This window comes from Falco naumanni, chromosome 2, assembly GCF_017639655.2.
Source record: "Falco naumanni isolate bFalNau1 chromosome 2, bFalNau1.pat, whole genome shotgun sequence".
NCBI classification, from domain to species: domain Eukaryota; kingdom Metazoa; phylum Chordata; class Aves; order Falconiformes; family Falconidae; genus Falco; species Falco naumanni.
This window is the reverse complement of record NC_054055.1, coordinates 58109851-58128275: the sequence shown is the minus strand read 5'-3', so window position 1 is coordinate 58128275 and position 18425 is coordinate 58109851. Positions and strand designations below refer to the sequence as shown.

The 18425-nt window shown below is 37.9% G+C and overlaps 1 protein-coding gene across 1 annotated transcript in view; it reads left to right on the top strand.

The window, feature by feature from the left end:
• The window catches only part of STK24 (serine/threonine kinase 24), a 64696-nt gene that overhangs the window by 33713 nt on the left and 12558 nt on the right, over window positions 1–18425 (top strand). The window contains exons 3-7 of the mRNA XM_040584426.1: window positions 7090–7146; window positions 10093–10201; window positions 10316–10473; window positions 16920–17105; window positions 17358–17503. Of these exons, the coding sequence (XP_040440360.1) occupies window positions 7090–7146; window positions 10093–10201; window positions 10316–10473; window positions 16920–17105; window positions 17358–17503 (656 nt within the window). The remainder of the gene's footprint in view (window positions 1–7089; window positions 7147–10092; window positions 10202–10315; window positions 10474–16919; window positions 17106–17357; window positions 17504–18425) is intronic.

Sequence of the window (18425 nt, the reverse complement as noted above, 5' to 3'; positions counted from 1 at the left end):
AAATATTTTTGAGGTCTTGATACTTTTTGAGACATGTTTTTCATATTTGAGACAGTTGGCAACATTTAGCGTTGTGGAAAGGTTTGAGCTTGTCTAAGAGGAGCAGGAACAACAAATCCATAAACGCCACTTTCTGTCACTGCCTCAGTGCATCCTTTATAGTATCGTACATTTTTTTTTTTTTTCTGATCGATCTCTATCTCTGCATGTAAGCTCACAGATGTTCATGTGAGTTGTTAAATAATGAGAACTCAAATGCCAGGGTGTGCCTGTTCTTTGTCCTGTATAACAAAACTGTTGTGATTTGGTGTTGAAAGGAGATGATGAATGAATGAAATGGTGCCTGAAGCTAGACTGGGTGATTGTGAAGAAAGGAAAGCATTTTGAAGAATTCAGATATACAGATATACAAGCAATCATATTCCTTAAGGTGTATTCCTCTTTGGTTAATTATTTCTTCCTGTTATTATGAAGGGTGTCAGAGTGAGAAATGTACTTGGATTCATTTAAAACAGATGGGTTTGCGCTTCTGTTTGCGGTGGATTGCACAGCTGCTTTTGGGACCGGACCTGCTTTGGGGGGGGTGTGGGAGTGGCGAGAGAACATCTTTGGCATTATGTGATTCTGCCACCTGGTGGAGCGGCGTGGGCTTCAGACGCATAGTTAAAAGCACAAGCGTGAAGAAATCTTGGAAAAAAAATTAAAAAAATAATAATCATTTTTCCTTCCAAAGCAGGGAATCAGTGGGCAAGGTTGCTTAAAGTAGATATAGAAAACAGTTCCATGATCTCTGCTTTTTTTTTTTTTTTTTTTTTAAGTTAGGCATCTAAGAATCAATGTGCAAGTATTTGAGGAGCTTCTTTTTGCTACAGCTGTCAAACTTCCCTGGGTGTTTTTATATGTAATTTAACAGAAGACAAATTTCACGAGGAGTGGTAATAACCTGTATGGATGAATGCAAATTAGAGAGGTTATCCTGTTGCATACATTGTGTATCTCAAGGTCCTTTTAATCTGGTTTCTTAAGTTGGAGGATCAGTATGAATATTAACACTAAATTTATGCAAGTATTGAAATATAACTCTCTTCTTCTGGCCTGCATTACTTTGGTGTATATACCAGTTAAACTGAAATTTTTATTAAACAAAGTATCACACATTCTATTGTGCAATTCATGTCAGTTTTGGAACTAGTTTGTTCTGTTCAGATTAGTTGAGTTTCTGTGCAAGCTCTTCTGTTTCTGTTTTTCAATACAGTAGGTTTTTCTACTAATCTAGTGATGGTAAAACTTCTAGTAAATAGACCAAGTTAGGATAGGTCTTACTTTGATTATCTAATCTGTTGTATTATTTCAATCAAGTACGTAATTTCTATCTTGTGATTCTTCACATAAGTTAGAGTGCTTTTAAATGTAGATTCTAAGTGGAATGTGGAGATGGTTTATCTCCAGGACTAAACAAGCCTTTTATATGTATTTATAAATGCTCTCTGTTCTGCAGCTGATTGTGTACCATAAATTTAAGATGGGAAATAATCTTTCCCACAATAAGTTTAAGGTGGGGGAATTTTTCGAAATAGGTGGAGGGATTTTGTTTCGTGTAGAAACAGATGTGCTCACTGTTGTACTACTGTTTTCAAATTGCATTATTTGACTTCCTTGATTAAGACTTTTAGTTGAATTCTAAATTACTGTACAAGTCATTTGGTGCTCTTACTTCTCAGTCCTAGGCCTGTTTCACAGCTCTGTGTTATGTTTCCCTCTGCAACTTCTTCCTTCAAGAAAAGTGATTTAGAAACATTGTCATCAGTACGTACTGTGGCCTGATTGCTTTAGGTCAGTCTCTCCTATATAATATCACAGTGCTAAGAAATGTGTATTTCTTAATGATAAAAAAAGACCCCAAAACCAAAGCATCTGTAAAGATAGGCCTTTCCCTGTTTATTCAGATGCTTCATTAACTTCATAAGGATTTATAAACAAACATTTTAGTCTTGATTATTTTTTTTCTGTATATGTCTTCTCGGATTTCAGTTAAAATGTACTTCTGAGACTCTAGAGGAGTTTTTTGGTGGATGACTTTTTTGCGGGGGTATAGTCCTTGATTTTTACATATTAGAAGTTCTTTACCTGTTGTAACTGCACCTATTTTATGAATAGTTTCACAGTATAACAGTGACTTAATGGAGAATATTTCATTAGAGGTAAAGCTGCAATTGTAGGGTTTTTGTGTGATATGAGAAGTCAGACCTCAAGAAGAGCAAACTCGTTTGGAAAGGATTTATAGAAACTCTGCCTTTGTATAACAGAACTTCTTTTAGATTCCAGAGCTGTTCCTTTCCTCAGTGTTATGGCATCAGAGGAAAACCTCGTGTTCCTACTGTGAAAAAGGAAATGTTCCATGTGCCCTTATTAATGTGCTCATCTATGTTTATATAAAGAATCATCCTAAATCTGGATTGATGACTCACTGTGGCTTCAGTGTATTTGGAAGAAAATTCAATGCTGTGTTGTGACTGATGCTTAAAGGAAGAAAACTGGTCTTATTTCAGAGCTTAAAATAAAGCACTGAATGTTGTTAGTATTAGTGTATGTGTAGTATCCTCTTGAAAATTTGATTATGTGTAATATGTAATTACTAATCTAGGCTGTGGAAGAAAATTTAGTGCTTTTGGTGTTCTGTTTTGAGAGGAAGAGGGGGGAATATGTGCAGAAGAATGTAAGAAGTACAAGCAAAAAAAGAATTTGGGCAGCTTTAAAAAGGAGAGTGACAGTAGGTGTTAGGGAATGTGAAGCATGCTGGAGATACTCAGAAGGGAAGGGAAGAAGGAGGCAAGTTGCTCTGGTGATGCCAAAGTCAATTGATAGTAGCACTCTGCTTTGTGCTGTTGTTGCAAGGCACTGTATTGGGTTTGTGTGGTAAGGTTTTGTAGCGGTGGGCTGCTGTGAGAAGCTGCTAGTGGCTTCCCCTTTGTCCAATGGAGCCAGTGCCATCGAGGAAGTGAGAATGTGTTAGGGAAGTAACTCTGCAGACACCCAGGCCAGCGCAGAAGGAGGCAGGAGGGGCTCCAGGCACTGGAGCAGAGGTTTCCCTGCAGCCTGTGGGGAGGCAGGCTGTGCCCCTGCAGCCCATGGAGGTTCGTGGTGGAGCAGATACCCACCTGCAGCCCCTGGAAGGCCCCATGCTGGAGCAGGTGGATGTGCCTGAAGGAGGCTGTAACCCTGTGGGAAGCCTGTGCTGGAGCAGGCTCCTGGCAGGACCTGTGGAGAGAGGAGCCCACACTGGAACGGGTTTGCTGGCAGGGCTTGTGACCCTGTGGGGGACCCATGCTGGAGCAGCCTGTCCCTGAAGGGCTGCACCCCGTGGAAGGGACCCAGAACTGCAGCCTGTGGGAAGGACTCGGGTCGGAGAAGTTCATGGAGGACTGTCTCCCGTCCCACGCTGGAGCAGGGGAAGAGAATGAGGAGGAAGGAGTGGCAGAGCCATCGTGTGATGGACTGACCGCAGCCCTGTTCCCTGTGCCCCTGCACCACTGGGCAGGGAGAAAGTAGAGAAATCGTGAGTGTTGCTGAGGCTGGGATGAAGGGAGGGGTGGAGTGGAAGGTGGTTTTTAGTTCCCACTACCCCACTCTGATTTGATTGCTAATAAATTAAACTAATTTCCCAAGCTGAGTCTGTTTTGCCTGTGACAGTAATTGCTGAATGAACTCTCCCTGTCCTTATCTCAACCCATGAGCCTTTCATTATATTTTCTGTCCTCTGTCCACCTAAGGAGGGGAATGATAGAGAGATGGGCACCTGGCATCCAGCCAGGGTCAACCCATCACAGGTGTAAAGTAAGTATATATAGGTTACTGGCTCTAATGTAGAATATGTATTAAGTAATTCATTAAAGCTGTATCACCCAAAACATTTCTGTGCATTTTCTTGTTAAGCAATGTATGCAGATTTTAAATAAGGAAGCTAAAAAAGATTTCCAGCAACAGTTAGTTAAAGGTGATAGCAAGATTCATTACAACATTAATTATATCTGTTCAGATACTTCAGATGTATGATAAAGACTTCAAAAACCACCTGAAACAGCCACAAAGTTGAGTAATGTTTCTGTGACAAGGGGGAGGGGGAACCATGGGGAATTAAAAATCGCCTTGAATCTAGAACTACAGCTATAAAGATGCCATAATTGTGATAGATTGCTATTGCTTAGCTTCACACTGGGATACAGATACAGTTATGTGTTTGTTCCTTAACTACATTTCCATACTTTACTTGCTTAAAAATGTAGTATTACTGACTTTACTTGGTCTGTAGCTTTTATATTGTAAATTCAGACATGTGGCCCCAAGCTGTTGTTGATGAAAGTTTCAGGAGCAAGACTGAGCAAACCAGGAAAAGAGTTGAAAGGATAAATGATGATTTTAAAAGACCATGGATTGTGTAAATTGTAGTTGTGTAATTGTGTTATATGACTGTGGAACTCTGTAATTAAAATTATATTCTTAAATTTTATTTTTTGTAGTTATTTTCTGCTATGTCTAATTCTCAGCTGGAGAATTAATAGCTAGTTTATAGGGAATTTATCTTTTGGGTAATTGTATCGTATTTCAGGTTCTTGACTTTTTAAATCCAAGAGGTAATTGAAATGGTAGAAAAAGGAAGAAGCATCTCTTACAACTTTTTTCTTTTTTTGAGAGCATGAAGGGGTTTATTTGTCTTACCTTGTTCTCTCCGACCCAGGCATTTCTGTTGAAATAAAAAGTAGTGATACAGCTGGCATGTTTGCTTGTAAATTACTATTGCAATTAAATGTAGATTTTGTAGGCACAAAAAATCCAAGTATTTAGGAAATTTCATGCAGCTATAAGAAATATCATGCTGAGGCAAAATATGTATGCAAAATTTCGACTGAGTTTAAGACTTCTGAAGATGAAATGACTTACAGTAAGACACTTCTCAGAAGCATACTTGTTCTGGAACTGTTAGGAGCTGGAGCCGTTGAAGGGACAGGAAAATCTGAGAAGCTCTTAGTACTGAATTACTTGTTCTATGGCTATAACGGACTCTTTCAGGATGAGCTATAATTCTTGGAATAGCTGGTGTCTGCACAAAGTAAGCATTATCAAAATGCTGTATGTAGGTACTAAAAATACCTTTTCTTGCTAAAAAATGAGTTCTGGCTCTTTTAAAATATTTTTAACAAAGCTGTGTTTGTCAAGTAACATTAGTTGATTCCTGAAGAAAGGTATCTAAATTTAGCTGGATCTGTCTTCATCATCCACTGTTTTCAACAGTAACTCTAATTCAGAGTCTTACCTAAAAATAGTACCAATTTGTGTAACTGGAGGTAGGTGGGAAGGGCTGTGTGCATTTACCTGTGGAAGGTGCCTTCTGAAACCAGAGAGGGGTCAGATGCAGATGGAACTACAGCTGTAATACTGACTAAAAGGCTTAAGTGAATAGTAAGGGTTGACATTTTCTAGTCCCTCAGGGGATTTAGAAAAAGGTATGTACTGCAACACATTTATTACCTTTCTGCAAACTTTAATCCATGGTTATAGATGAGTATTCAGTCTTACTTACCTTGTCTTGAGCTGTTAGTTTTACATTGTTTTATTTTGCAGGATAAAGTAAGTATTGTTGCTATTTGTGTGCTCCTTACTCTGAGAGATCCCTATGTTTTTATGCTAGAAGTCTTTTGAATGTTTGATACATAGAGTTAAAACTAACAAACTTATAGAGCTCAATAATGATAAAAACTGAAACAACCCCCATCATATGTTTCATGCAGCAATTTCATTTTAATATCTGTCAGGCAGATTTATGGCCTTGCTTTAAAACATGTTTCAAGGCTGGTACTGCAAAGAAAAGGTGGACTACCTGCTTTCTTAGTGTATTAGGGAATAAGATGCTGCAAACACCAGAAAGAAATGATTGGGTCCAGTCTCTTTCTTAGTGTAGTGTATTGTATATCTTGTGTTAAACATTCTTATAATATGTATCAAGCTTTCCCTTGAGAATACAGTAGCTTGATATTTGTTGTTAGCTTTTATTTTACTAGCTGAAGCTAGCAAATTGCTGTAGTCATCTTAAATAATCTTTATTACTAGTTTGCTTCATCTTTCTTGAACACAGTTGTCCAGATTTCTATTCCATATATTGGATGCGTAAGCATTAGTGGAGAAAACTTCCTGATGTTCTCAGAAACAGAGACAGATGACTGTTCAAAAAAAAAAAGAAACAACACAGAGATGTAAAGAATAAATTTTAATTTAAGATCAACCCAGAGAGGAGTCAGGCTTACTAAAGAAAGTATTTTGAAGTATCTATACCAGTAAAGATAGTCAACAAAATCAACAAAATTTAAGGAAAGGAAATATGTAATGTAATTATTATTTGGTATTCTGAATATCTAATCAGAGTTTAAAATGTAGAGTGTATTCTCCATTTTCATTGGGTGGGCCCTATCAGTCTCTATTTTTGTCTCAGAAGACACTTTTGCAAAACATACTAAGGACTGTGACAAGAACAAGCAGGTGAGTGGCTTTTGAGAGTTTGGTGTGCTGGTGATCTCAGGTTTGGGATACTTGTCCAATTCTAGTCAGCATAAAGGCAAGCAAGATGTTTCCTTCTGCTGCTTGACTCTTTGGTTGGGATTAAAGAGAATTTTCTTCTTTCCTGGATACTGTCTATATTCCAGGAGTATTTATTTGTATCAGTACAAAAAAGAGGTACCATGAAATGAGCTTGAGTGTGACATTGAGAGTATGCACCACTTATTGGGAAGTAACGAACCCATTGGTAGATGTAAAATAGCTTTTCTCTTGTTATTTTAGAGGAACAGAATTAAACTTTCCTAAACACGCACAATTGTGTAAGTAGCTTGGGACACACTATATTAATTCCTTATCAAATGGGACTAAAAATAATATATCTTAAAGAATAATCCAAAGAAATTTTTGATGAACAGCTGAATGTTAGTGGCGTTTCTAAACTGTAGATTCTTCCTTCGGCAAAAAGAATGGAATAAATTCCATTACCTTAATAACTGATGGTTTTTTTTAGATTTAATAAATTTTGGTTTTGCTTTGCAGGATACAAAATTATGGATAATAATGGAATATCTGGGTGGAGGCTCAGCCCTTGATCTCGTAAGTAAATTATGTATGATTTTTGTTATTTTACCTCATGTAATTATTTTCCTATCTTATAATTCTGGAAACTATAGTATGTCATTTGGCTATGACAATGATTGCTTCCAGTAAATGAGAAGTATTTGTCAGTGCTAGGAAAATGTTATTTTCCATGAAGCTAGACTGATTATTTGTATAAATGAAAGGGAACTAAGCAACATAATATTGGAAGCAGGCTATAAACATCTCGGAATGCTAATCTTTAGTCAGCCAGAGAGCACTAGTGGCTGCAGATAGTTTTTTCTGTCTCTTAATTCTGCCACCACAACTCCTCCTAGTGTATACATTTTAATGTATCTCCCCCGCCTGCCTGCCTACCCCCACCCCCCCACCCTCCCCCCCCAAAAAAAAGTTTTCTTGTTTTCAAACAAGTCTCACTGAAGTCTAAATAGACAGAAACTCAATTTAGGCTGGTATTAAAAAATATATTTAAAGTATTTCAAAGAAATAGGAAGAGCTGTGAACTCCCACAAGTATGGAGAGGCCTTACAGAGAGTCCTGGATAGACTAGAGAGCTGGGCAATCACTAACTATGAAACGTAACAAGAGCAACTGCCACATTCTGCACTTGGGATGGAGTACTCGGGTTTGAATCATAATTCGAAAGGTTCAGTGCAGATTGTGTTTTCCATGACTGAATGCTGTCCATTTGCTTTAGCTATTAAAAAAATAACCCAAACAAAATCACACACCTTCTTACATTTATTGCAGATTTTATAAATGCTACTATAGAAGTAAGAATGGATGTTTTCAGTATGTGACAATTGTCATACCAATTGAGATGGAATGTTTTTGTGCATACTTTGCTGTTCTCAGCTGGGGTGACTAACAAATACTTCAGGAAAGAGTGAAAGGCAAAAGGCTGGTGTGGAAGGATTCTGCTGGTGACATCCAGAAGACAGGGCTGGGGTGTGTGTGTGGAGTGCAGTAAATGCAGGCTTCTTGCAGTTGTGCTGTCATATTTTCATTGTAACTACCTTTTGGAAGCCATTTATACCTTTAGTTTCCACATCGTGTTAGATGGAGTTCTGTGGTTGTGTAGAAATCGTTAATGCTCCTCCCCATAGAGATATGCTGGAAAAGTTTGTTTATTGTTGTGATGGTTTTTTCCTGATGGAAGAGCAATTAGAAACTGGGTTTGCTGTTACAAATGTAGTCCTTTCTTCTTGCTTTGAAAAGGTATAAAAGAGCAGAAAGAAACAAGATGTTACCATATTTTCTTGTCTTTTTTCTTTAAATTACACACATGTCACTTGTGTGATGACCACATGTTTATTCCCTACATTTGTTGCCTAGAAATAGTACAAAGTCTTTGGTCACATCCTAAAATGTTATTGAAGGAATTGTGCCACAGAACTGAAATCATCATGTAAGTGTGTATTACGCATCTTGTATGTGCTTCATTCATTTTCAATTTATGTTCTGTTGTGTGATTTCGTAGTTCTGACATGCACATTATGGTTCTCAACTGGAATCTGGTAGGACAGCTGGCATACGCACTTTATCACGTTTCCGTACTCAAGGCCAGACTGAATGGGAACCTTTAATTCCATGTTTGAAGTGTATACGTCATGTTTATCTGGTGTTTGCTGTACTTAAATGTGCACTGGCTGTTTTGAAAATCATGCCTCACAAGAGCCAGTATGTTTAATGCGATTACATGTGCATTGTTGTTCAACTGTAATTTAGGTTTGTGGCTGCGGTACAAGCACTGAAATTCTCAGCCTTTTTCTGTTTTCACTATTTCTAAGGTGAGCTAACATGTGACAAGCGAGGTTTTCCCTGGTTAAGTGTGTGCTGTATCATATTAGCAAGTCTTGAATTGGCACTTGCAGCCTAGCCAGAGCAAAGCCTTGAGAATGTCTTGGTGGATTTCAGGGAGTGGCAAGATCATATATATTATCACAGCTAAAGAAAAGCAAAAGAGATTATAAGTAAATCTACAAAGGTAAAACAAATATCTTGTTGGCATTACATGAAATCAAATCTCTCTTAGCTGAGGATTTCTGAGGGATGTAGTATTTAAAAATTCTCAGATAAAAATTAATCTGAAATGCTTGCTTTCTCACAGAGCGAAGCTTCAAAGATACAAATGTTTGATTGTGTTTCAGTGACTGCTGTCGTGGAGTAAACTGGAATATTTCCAATATTAATTGTTGTCCACAAAGTTTCAGTGTCTCTTAAAATGTCTTTATTAGTTAAGCCTCTCTGGGTATTGACCTTTCCTCTGTCTCTTCAGAGTTAGTGGCGTTCCCACTTTAGATGTAGCAAGCTCTGAGATCTTCTACCACTACTGTTACTTCTCATAAGAATTAAATTACTTGGAACCTTTAATTCTAAAAGTTAGCTTTCTAAAATGTGTAATACTCTGTCAGCCTAGCAGTTTGAGTTTCACAAAATCCCATCCAGTATATAGTAATAGATGTGTGATTCATGCGGTACCTTATATGCCTTAGTTTCTTGCTCAGACTTTGAGATCTGGGTCTATACAGGGCCTGTGAAGTTGCACATATGAGTTCAGTGTACTGTTAATAACCAGATTACAATATAGATGCTTTTCAAAGGCAGTGTGTGTATCTGTGTTCTGACCACAAAGCTGTAACTTGAAACTGTGTCTTTATGGAGCCTTTAACAAACTTTGAAAAAATGTTTTAGATAAACAAAGTGTTTATTTGCCTTTGTTCATAAGGCCACTTAATTTAAACTATGTATTTTTAGAAAGAATATTCTGACTTTTATTTGATGTTATGAAGTTAGCAAATTGGAAGTTTTGAGGTGTGACAGAAGGAGTAATTTCTTTTTGTAGTAGTCAATGTTATTTCTGTTCTTTCTCCTTTTATATATATATATGTGTGTGTGTGTATACAAACACACATACATAAAAATATTTCTTGTGTCTCCTAGTTAGAACCTGGCTCACTCGATGAAACCCAGATTGCTACAATATTGAGGGAGATACTCAAAGGACTCGATTATTTGCATTCAGAAAAGAAAATCCACAGAGATATTAAAGGTAAATTGTTTTTTACTTGTATTGTAAGAACGTTAAAGAGCTCATGCAATATTAATGACCCTTACAGTGTCAAATGTCTTAATTTCCACTATTTCCTCTTTTTTTTTATTCCAGCTGCTAATGTTTTGCTATCTGAACAAGGAGAAGTAAAACTAGCAGATTTTGGAGTAGCAGGACAACTAACAGATACACAAATAAAGAGGAATACCTTTGTGGGAACACCGTTTTGGATGGCACCTGAAGTAATAAAGCAATCAGCATATGATTCAAAGGTAAGGTATTTCAAGGCAGTAGCCAAAGTCCCTTCCTTTTTTAACTTTAGTTACGTAGGTTGATCTTCAGAATGTAGCTAGTAGCTTTTGCTGTGTCTAGATGGGTGAATGTTTAGGGTAATACCTAGCAGCTAGAAGCTGTTGGTGAGGATAGTGGCTTTCCTAATTTGTATTCAAACCTTAAGTTTCCTAGTGCATTAAGCCCAGTCAGATGGCAAGAAATATTACAGTATTAACAAGTACATCCTGTCACCTTTTATCCCACTTCGTTGATGAGTATTTCTGATGGTTGTTTAGAAGTAGAAGAGAACAATATATATACAAAATGCTAGTATCCTTCCAGTTGTTTTTAGAGAAAAATAATCAGCAACACTTAGAGAATATGGATTTGGTCAGTGTGAATGTTTGAAAGTGCTGTTATTAATCAGTGGAAGAATGTGCTGCATAGGTCTGTGCTACTGACCATGTTCTTTTAGATAGAGTAGAGGGTTTAATGTTTTATCAAATGCGCTTATTTGTAGATATTTACATTACACAGGATTTTGATTTAACGTAGTGGTACAGCAGCATACTGAAATTGTCGGTTGTAGTATACAGTTGGATCACAATAGAAATTGATTCCCATTACAGGTCTCCATATGCTCACCAGCATGGCACTGGGTGTCCCCAGTTACCGGGAAGGAGTATGTACAATGAAGTCAGATCAAGCCTATCTCTCTTCTCAAAGTTCATCTTGTTGGTTACTTGGTTTTTAATACTTCTGTTAGGCTGAGCTACTTGTACACCCCCTTGCTGCCCCTCCTTTCCTCTTCCCCCATGCTGGTCTGACTAGCTCAGTAAGACATTGCTCTACTGATTATGTTGGGGAAGATACTTGCACAACCGAGTAAACCCTCTGGTACAGCTGTATATCTGAAACAAGGTCACCCTCAAGTCCCACTTGTGTTGAGATAAGATCAGCTTTCTTTATGATAATTAGCAGTCATTTCTTAGATTCTTCCCTGAGCTCATCTTTCTTGCCCATCTCCTCTGATCCCTTTGTGGTGATTTGTTGGTGTTGCACGTCTCCATGCAATGAGACAGACTGGTGTCTTTCCTTCCACCCTCATGCATGCAAGGAACTCGCCAATACTGACTCTGGCCTAAACTGTTCATAGTACTACTTCCTTCCCTATTTGATACCTTTCTGTAGAGAGGCTATTTAAAAAAAATAACTAGCAGAGCTCTGTAGAGCTTCTAGAAGATTACATGAACCCAAATTCCCAATTTGAAGGATGTGTAAACAATTTTTTTTGTGGATTGTTTCTGGTTTTGGAGTGTTGGTGGTTGTGTGTTGTGGGTTTTTTTGTTTGGTTTGGGGTTTTTTTGAGGTTTGGCTTCTGGAAATGATCTTCACTTGGACAAAACATGATTCAGTCCTCAGGGTTTGAATTCTGCCTGTTTTCAGTCTGCAAAGTCATGTGGACATAAAAAGACCTTGGATACTCGATCAGTTCCCTAGGAGGCCAGAGTGCACGTTTTGAAGGAACTAGAGATACTTGCATCTGTGAGCCTTCTGGCACTTAACAGACTACATTGTACAGATAATAGTTTTGGTGTTGTTGCACATCAACCAGTTGAGAAGGCCTGTGTATTTTAAGGTAGTCTTACGCATATGTGAGAACACAGATATCCAAAACTAACCTAATTTTCCTTTCATAAGCTGTCCATGCTTGAAAGGTGGTAGGCAGGACTGTCCTTTTCATAGCATAGTCCCTGTGAGGTGCAGGCAGTTTCCTTTATGTAGTTGCTGTGTTACCCAGTTCTGTTCTTTGCCCTGTTCGGTCCTCTTACTCTCCACATGCTGATGGATTCCCAATAAAAGCTTGAAAGTGCTCTGTAACGCTACCTTGGGTACATTTCACCTGCTTCTTTCCTTATTTACTGTATGTCTCACACCAACCATTAAATTGTTTATTGCTACTTTTCTGATTGGATTGATATCTTTGTTCATGCTAACTGCTGAAATAGCACAACTGTGTAAGGCAAAGCAAACCCTACATTACAACCTAAAACTACTAGCCAGGCTAAAGGAAGGCAGATGCATCCTGAGGCCTAACATCGCTAGTTATTGCTGTGAAGCTCAAAGTGTCCTGTTGATTCAGCGCTGTTATCACTTGTCTTTAATATTATGGGCGGTTGCTGGATTTCCTGACCATGGCTTACACTACATTATCAGTGTAACGCATGCAAGAACTAACTATTATTCCAGTATATTGATTTCCACTAGAAGCAGTTCTGGGTATTAAGATGTAATTACACCTCCTCTGAAATCAGATACGCTTCTGAGTTAACCATTCTGTGAAACACAGATTTCAGAATTGAAGAGACAAACTTCTGAGGAATTTCATCATGTGAAGCACTTAATACTATTTTAACCAAAAGCATTTTATCTTTATTGTCTTTGCATTGCTTTAAAGTATTTCAACATTCATGTCAATGTGTCTTAAGATGGTGCAGTAATGAATACTTAACATAAGCTGTTGATTTTGAATATAGTCTGTTTTTTTCCCAAACGTGCATTATGGGAATGCATGTGTAGATAGTATCTTTTATCTTTTCTTAATGTGGACAAAAGGACTGTTTTGCGTCCTTAAGATATTCCTATTAGTCTTTCTTAGACATGCAGGGTATGTTTATGAAGCATTCCAGCACTTGTCTTTATTGTCTGAAAAATAATCAAGGTATGTGTTTTTTGACACGGATACTAAAATTTCAACAGCTTCTGTCAAACTTCTGTAAATAATGATTCAGACTGATGTATTTGAGAACATAGGATTTCCAGATGCTTGTGTGAGGGAGTAAGTTAGCTATAACCTTTTAGATTTTAATGTGGTCAGTAACTAATCTGAGAGGGGTACTTGATAGCAAAAATTTAAACTTTACTTTTCAATTTCCTTTGTAGTTTATTTTTAAAGTCTATCTGCTAAAGAAACTGTCATCTATGGGGAAAAATAGTGAAATGTCAAAACGTGAATAGAAGTGTTACATAACGGCTACCACCTGTTTTTTTTAATTTCCTATATTTATCTTTTCCCATACCATTTATTTCTTTCTCTCCAATCTATTTGTTCTTTGATATAATGTCCTTGTAAGATCTTTTCCTTCTATTTTTTGTTATTTTGGCAATAATTCTTAACTACTTCTTCCTGTTCTGATTTTTTTTCTTCATCTGAAAGTCAGGATGTGTGCTTACCTGCTTGTTTTCCCACATGTAGTTCTCTGTCCTTTCTACTATACAACTTCTAATAGAAAAAGGAGTAGTTAATTTAAAAATATTTTTCTTTTGCACATAGCCTGTTTTCTTTGACTTACAAGTGCTTCAAAGTGAGACTAAATTTTACTCATTAGAATGGAACAGGAAAGGCTTATGGCAGTACTGCAATAAATAGTAGTTACCAGTGACTCTTGTCTCAGATTGGAAGAATAATTTTTGTTCAAGATTTGAAGCTGTAGAAATCATAACGTGTGGTAAAACTTAGTGATGATACAGTGTCATAGCTTCTTAAGGTCATGCTTCCCCCTCCCCATTTGGGGGACCAGTTTGTGTTTGTTCTGGAGTTTGTGTTACAGCCACACACAGCCTAGAAATGCCTAGTTGGTTACACGTACAATTGGTACTTACATCCCTGTTTTGAGATCCTTTCTTATCTGTAAAGGGAGAGGTTACAGTTCCAGAGGAATTTGGGGGGTTTATTCTTGGTGCTTCCAACAGGAATGGGCTTCCAAAACCTGTCTTGGACTTCAAAGAGTTCAGTGTGCCGCTGTGGCTGTTCGGACTTTTTAATTCATTTTTTTTTGTGCAGGAAAATTGCTAGCAGTAGAAAGTTAAAATACTTGAGGGGGAAAAAAGGTAGTATTTGTACATATATGTGTGTGTGTTTATGTCCTTACGTGGTATGCGCATGTACACATACAAATTTGAGTTTTATATTTATGCTCACGTGCACCATCTGTGACTGAAAGTCTGGCAGAGGAAAATCTATCTATTTATGTGGCTTTAACATACTCTTCTCAAGAAACTGAAATTCACATAAATAGGAAATAATAATGCTCAGTTGTTAGCACAAAGACTCATCGTCACAGGCGACATTTTTCTTTCATAACCAAGGAAAGCTTTCCTGCTAGAGCAAAGTTACAAATTATACTCAGACTTGAGGAGAGCTTAGCTGATAATGCTGTTACGAAGACAAAAGAAACTCAGGAGCTCATATACTTAGGTAATCCTCTGTGCTCAGTGTGAGATGGCAGTTCTGTAGTATGGGTTAACAAAGTGTCATTTCATAAATTCAGTGGTATGCTAATTGACTCAGATTCCACACACACCACCACCACCCCTGCTTAGTTGCAAAATTAAGTAAATAACTCTTTAACAATACAGTATGGTCTGAACAATGAAGAAGGATCTTGTTTTTTGTCAGGCAGTGTAGCTATGATAGTGGAATGGATGTATACTTTGCAGCTATGAGCCTGTAGTCCGGTACGAGTTAGTCAGAGATAACTTAGCATATCGAGTGAGCAGGCACAGATGGATTAGAGGGGTGCTTAACAAGGACAGCACTGAGAAATGACATCTCTATCCAGTCCCTGGAAATAGATCTGTTTACAGTGTAGCAAAGTTCCAAGTCCTGTGCTTGGAGGTAAAACCAGGCAGCTCACCTCAGATCTTTCCTGTCTTCCTTTGTTCTGCTTTCACTTCAAAAGAAACAGAAAAACCCCAAAATATATTTTGGAACAGACATTTCTGTGAAATTTTTTCTTTCGTGTTTCTGAGGGGTTTATTCTTCTATTCTTTTGACACTTTGGTCTGTTATTTCAGCAGAACATAGCGAATTACGATATTACTTCAGGCAGATTTGGCAATAGATTTGACTCTAGGGAGACAGCATTCCCTAGAATGAGTAGCACGTTGTAATGATGAAAACCTATAAAATACATATGCTTATATAACCTTTCCTAAAACCCCAATATGCATATTGTGGCATCCAGTAACAATGTGGATCCAGCCGCCAATGAAATTTAATGGTAGCAGATCTAGCACTGGTCTCTGCTGCATTACTTGATTTGTCCCTCTAACTTGGCAGTGAGCCATTAGATCTGCATTTTGCATTGTGCGTGACTTAGAGAAGTTTGATTTAGAATAGGTCTTCTTGGCCTACAAGACTTCTCTTACAGGAGAAGGTCTACAAAGCAGATCAGGTAGAAAAGTGCTGTCGGTATTTCAGAAGCTACTTGGACCAAATACTTAACCAGTTGAGATCTTGGGTTGAAAATAATATTGTTCTAGATTGCATTTCCCTAGTCTGTGAATGAGTGATATATATAATTTTCCTGGGGCTTAACACTGTGTTATTTCTAATGTATACATTTTTGATGGTTGTAGTAGCTCGTGCCTGTTAGGGAAAAATTTGTGCATGTTACATTTTCCTTTATGCCAATATTTGGGTCTTGTGCCATGTTTACATAGTGTACTTGAATATGGTGGATTAAATGTTTATTTATAACAACTCTACTTTTAAAAACTACTTTTTTAAACGTTTTGTGTTTCAAGATCAGTTACAACTGCTGGTGTAACGTTACTGATTTCAGAAAGTTTAAAAACTCTTAAGTAGAACTGCTTTACGCCGTAGAATAAAAACCACCAGAGAACTGTGTACTTTATGTGGTTAACCATATAAACCAGACTGTGATAACAAAACCTATTTACATATGAAACGATTTACAGTAAAGGTTTAAAATCTACCTCTGCAAGTATGTTGGTTGTGGCTGGGGTAGAGTTAATTTTCTTCGTAGTAGCTAGTATGGGGCTATGCTTTGCATTTCCGCTGGAAGCGGTGCTGATAGTTAAAGATGTTTTAGTTACTAATAAGCACTGCTTGCATGGAATCGAGGCCTTTTCTGGTCCTGCTGCCCAGCTGACGAGCAGGCTGGGGGTGCACAAGAAGTTGGAAGTCCTGACACAGCCAGGACAGCTGGCCCCGACTGACCAAAGGGATATTCCATACCATACCGTGTCAGGCTCAGCAATCAAACTAGGCGGAAAGTGGGCCAGGGGGCTGCAGCTCGGGGACTGGCTGGGCCTTGGTTAGTTGGTTGGTGGTGAGCGATTGTTTTCATTCGCATCACTTGTCTTTCTTGGGTGTTACTTCTCTCTGTTATTTTCCTTTTCATTACAATTTATTATTGATGGTTTTGTTGTTATATATTATTTCACTTATTAAACTGTTCTTATCTCAACCCATGAGTTTTCTCACTTTCACCCTTCCAATTCTCTTGCCCCCATCCTGCTGGAGGGGGAGTGAGTGAGCGGCTGTGTGGTGTGCTTAGTTGCCCCCTGGAATTAAATCGTGACGGCAAGCAACACTATTTCTTCTCCAGCCTAATCTGAAAAGCATTGTTTCTTACAGGCAGATATCTGGTCATTAGGCATAACAGCCATAGAACTTGCAAAAGGAGAGCCACCTCATTCAGAATTACATCCAATGAAGGTTTTGTTCCTTATTCCTAAGAACAATCCACCTACGCTGGAAGGAAACTTCAGTAAATCCCTCAAAGAATTTGTTGAAGCCTGCTTAAACAAGGACCCAAGCTTCGTGAGTTTCATTTGTTTGTCAATGTATAGTAGAGAACTTGACTGGTTTACACTAATTACATGAACAAGTGCAGTTCAGCTTTTCTAATATGGGGCAACGTATTCACCAGCACTTTTTTTTTTTTTTTTTGGAAGTTACTGTGTATATTTTAAATCTCATTTGTATCAAGACTGAAGTCTGGATTTCTTAGTCTTTCTATAGCGAGTCACTTAACACTCTCAAATGCAGTAAAATACCTTTTTCTTTTTTAAGAGACCTACTGCAAAAGAGCTCTTAAAACACAAATTTATTTTACGAAACTCAAAGAAAACTTCCTACCTGACTGACCTTATTGATAGGCACAAGAGATGGAAGTCTGAACAAAGTCATGATGACTCCAGTTCTGATGACTCAGATACGTAAGTTTGATGAGTTTGTGAAATATCCTTTCTAAATATAGGAGCCGAGTAGTTATTTTGAGAACGTGTATTCCTGTGTTCTGTTATTTACAGCTTTTCAGCTTAGCAGCCTTGGTAAACTAATGAAATCTTGATTTCAGTATTGCAAGGGATTTCATGCAAATAACAGCCACTGAGAACAATTCTTCTGGCCCATATTTTATGCTGCCTTGTCTTATGTAGTGTCTAGGGTCAGTCCTAGACATAAGGTCAACTTACTCCTGTTGTGCAAGCAGAAGGTAGCCCTTACCCTGCACGGCCAAGCAGCGGTGTGCACATGCACTGTGCTGTGGTTGCACATGGCCACCCGAGGAGGGGAGCCGTCTCTTTGCTGGCAGGTTGTCCTTCAGCTTGGCTATCTGAATAAACAGGCAGAAGCATGTCCTTGCATATAAGAGAGCATTAGTGGACATTGTTTCCATGATAATGGGTTTTTGTGGTGTAAACCGTATTACCTAGTTTTTTCAGTGAGAGGGTTTTTTCCTTCCAGGAAGGTTGGGCCATTACAGCATATAATAGTCATGAAATGTCAAGTTGAAAAAGTGTAAGTGTTGTAAATATTTCCAGATTTCTTTCCTGTGTTTACTTCTCTCCATCAAATTTTGATGGAGCTGTTCACTAGGTTTATAAGTTGGTCTCCTTAGGAAACCAAGTTACAGATAGCTATGTCTCAGTAAAAAAGCTAACTTTTTTAGTCTTAAAAGTGATTTTGAAAATAGTGTGTATCACCAGATCACATATTTCTGAAAATCAAGTGAAGGGATTGCCACAGCTTATTCACAAATTGATTAAATTCCTCATAATAAAGAAAACACAGCTATTTTTTGCAGTTCCAGGCTGTGTGCTAATCATAAGCATTAGGCTCATTAAGATTTCTTGGGTA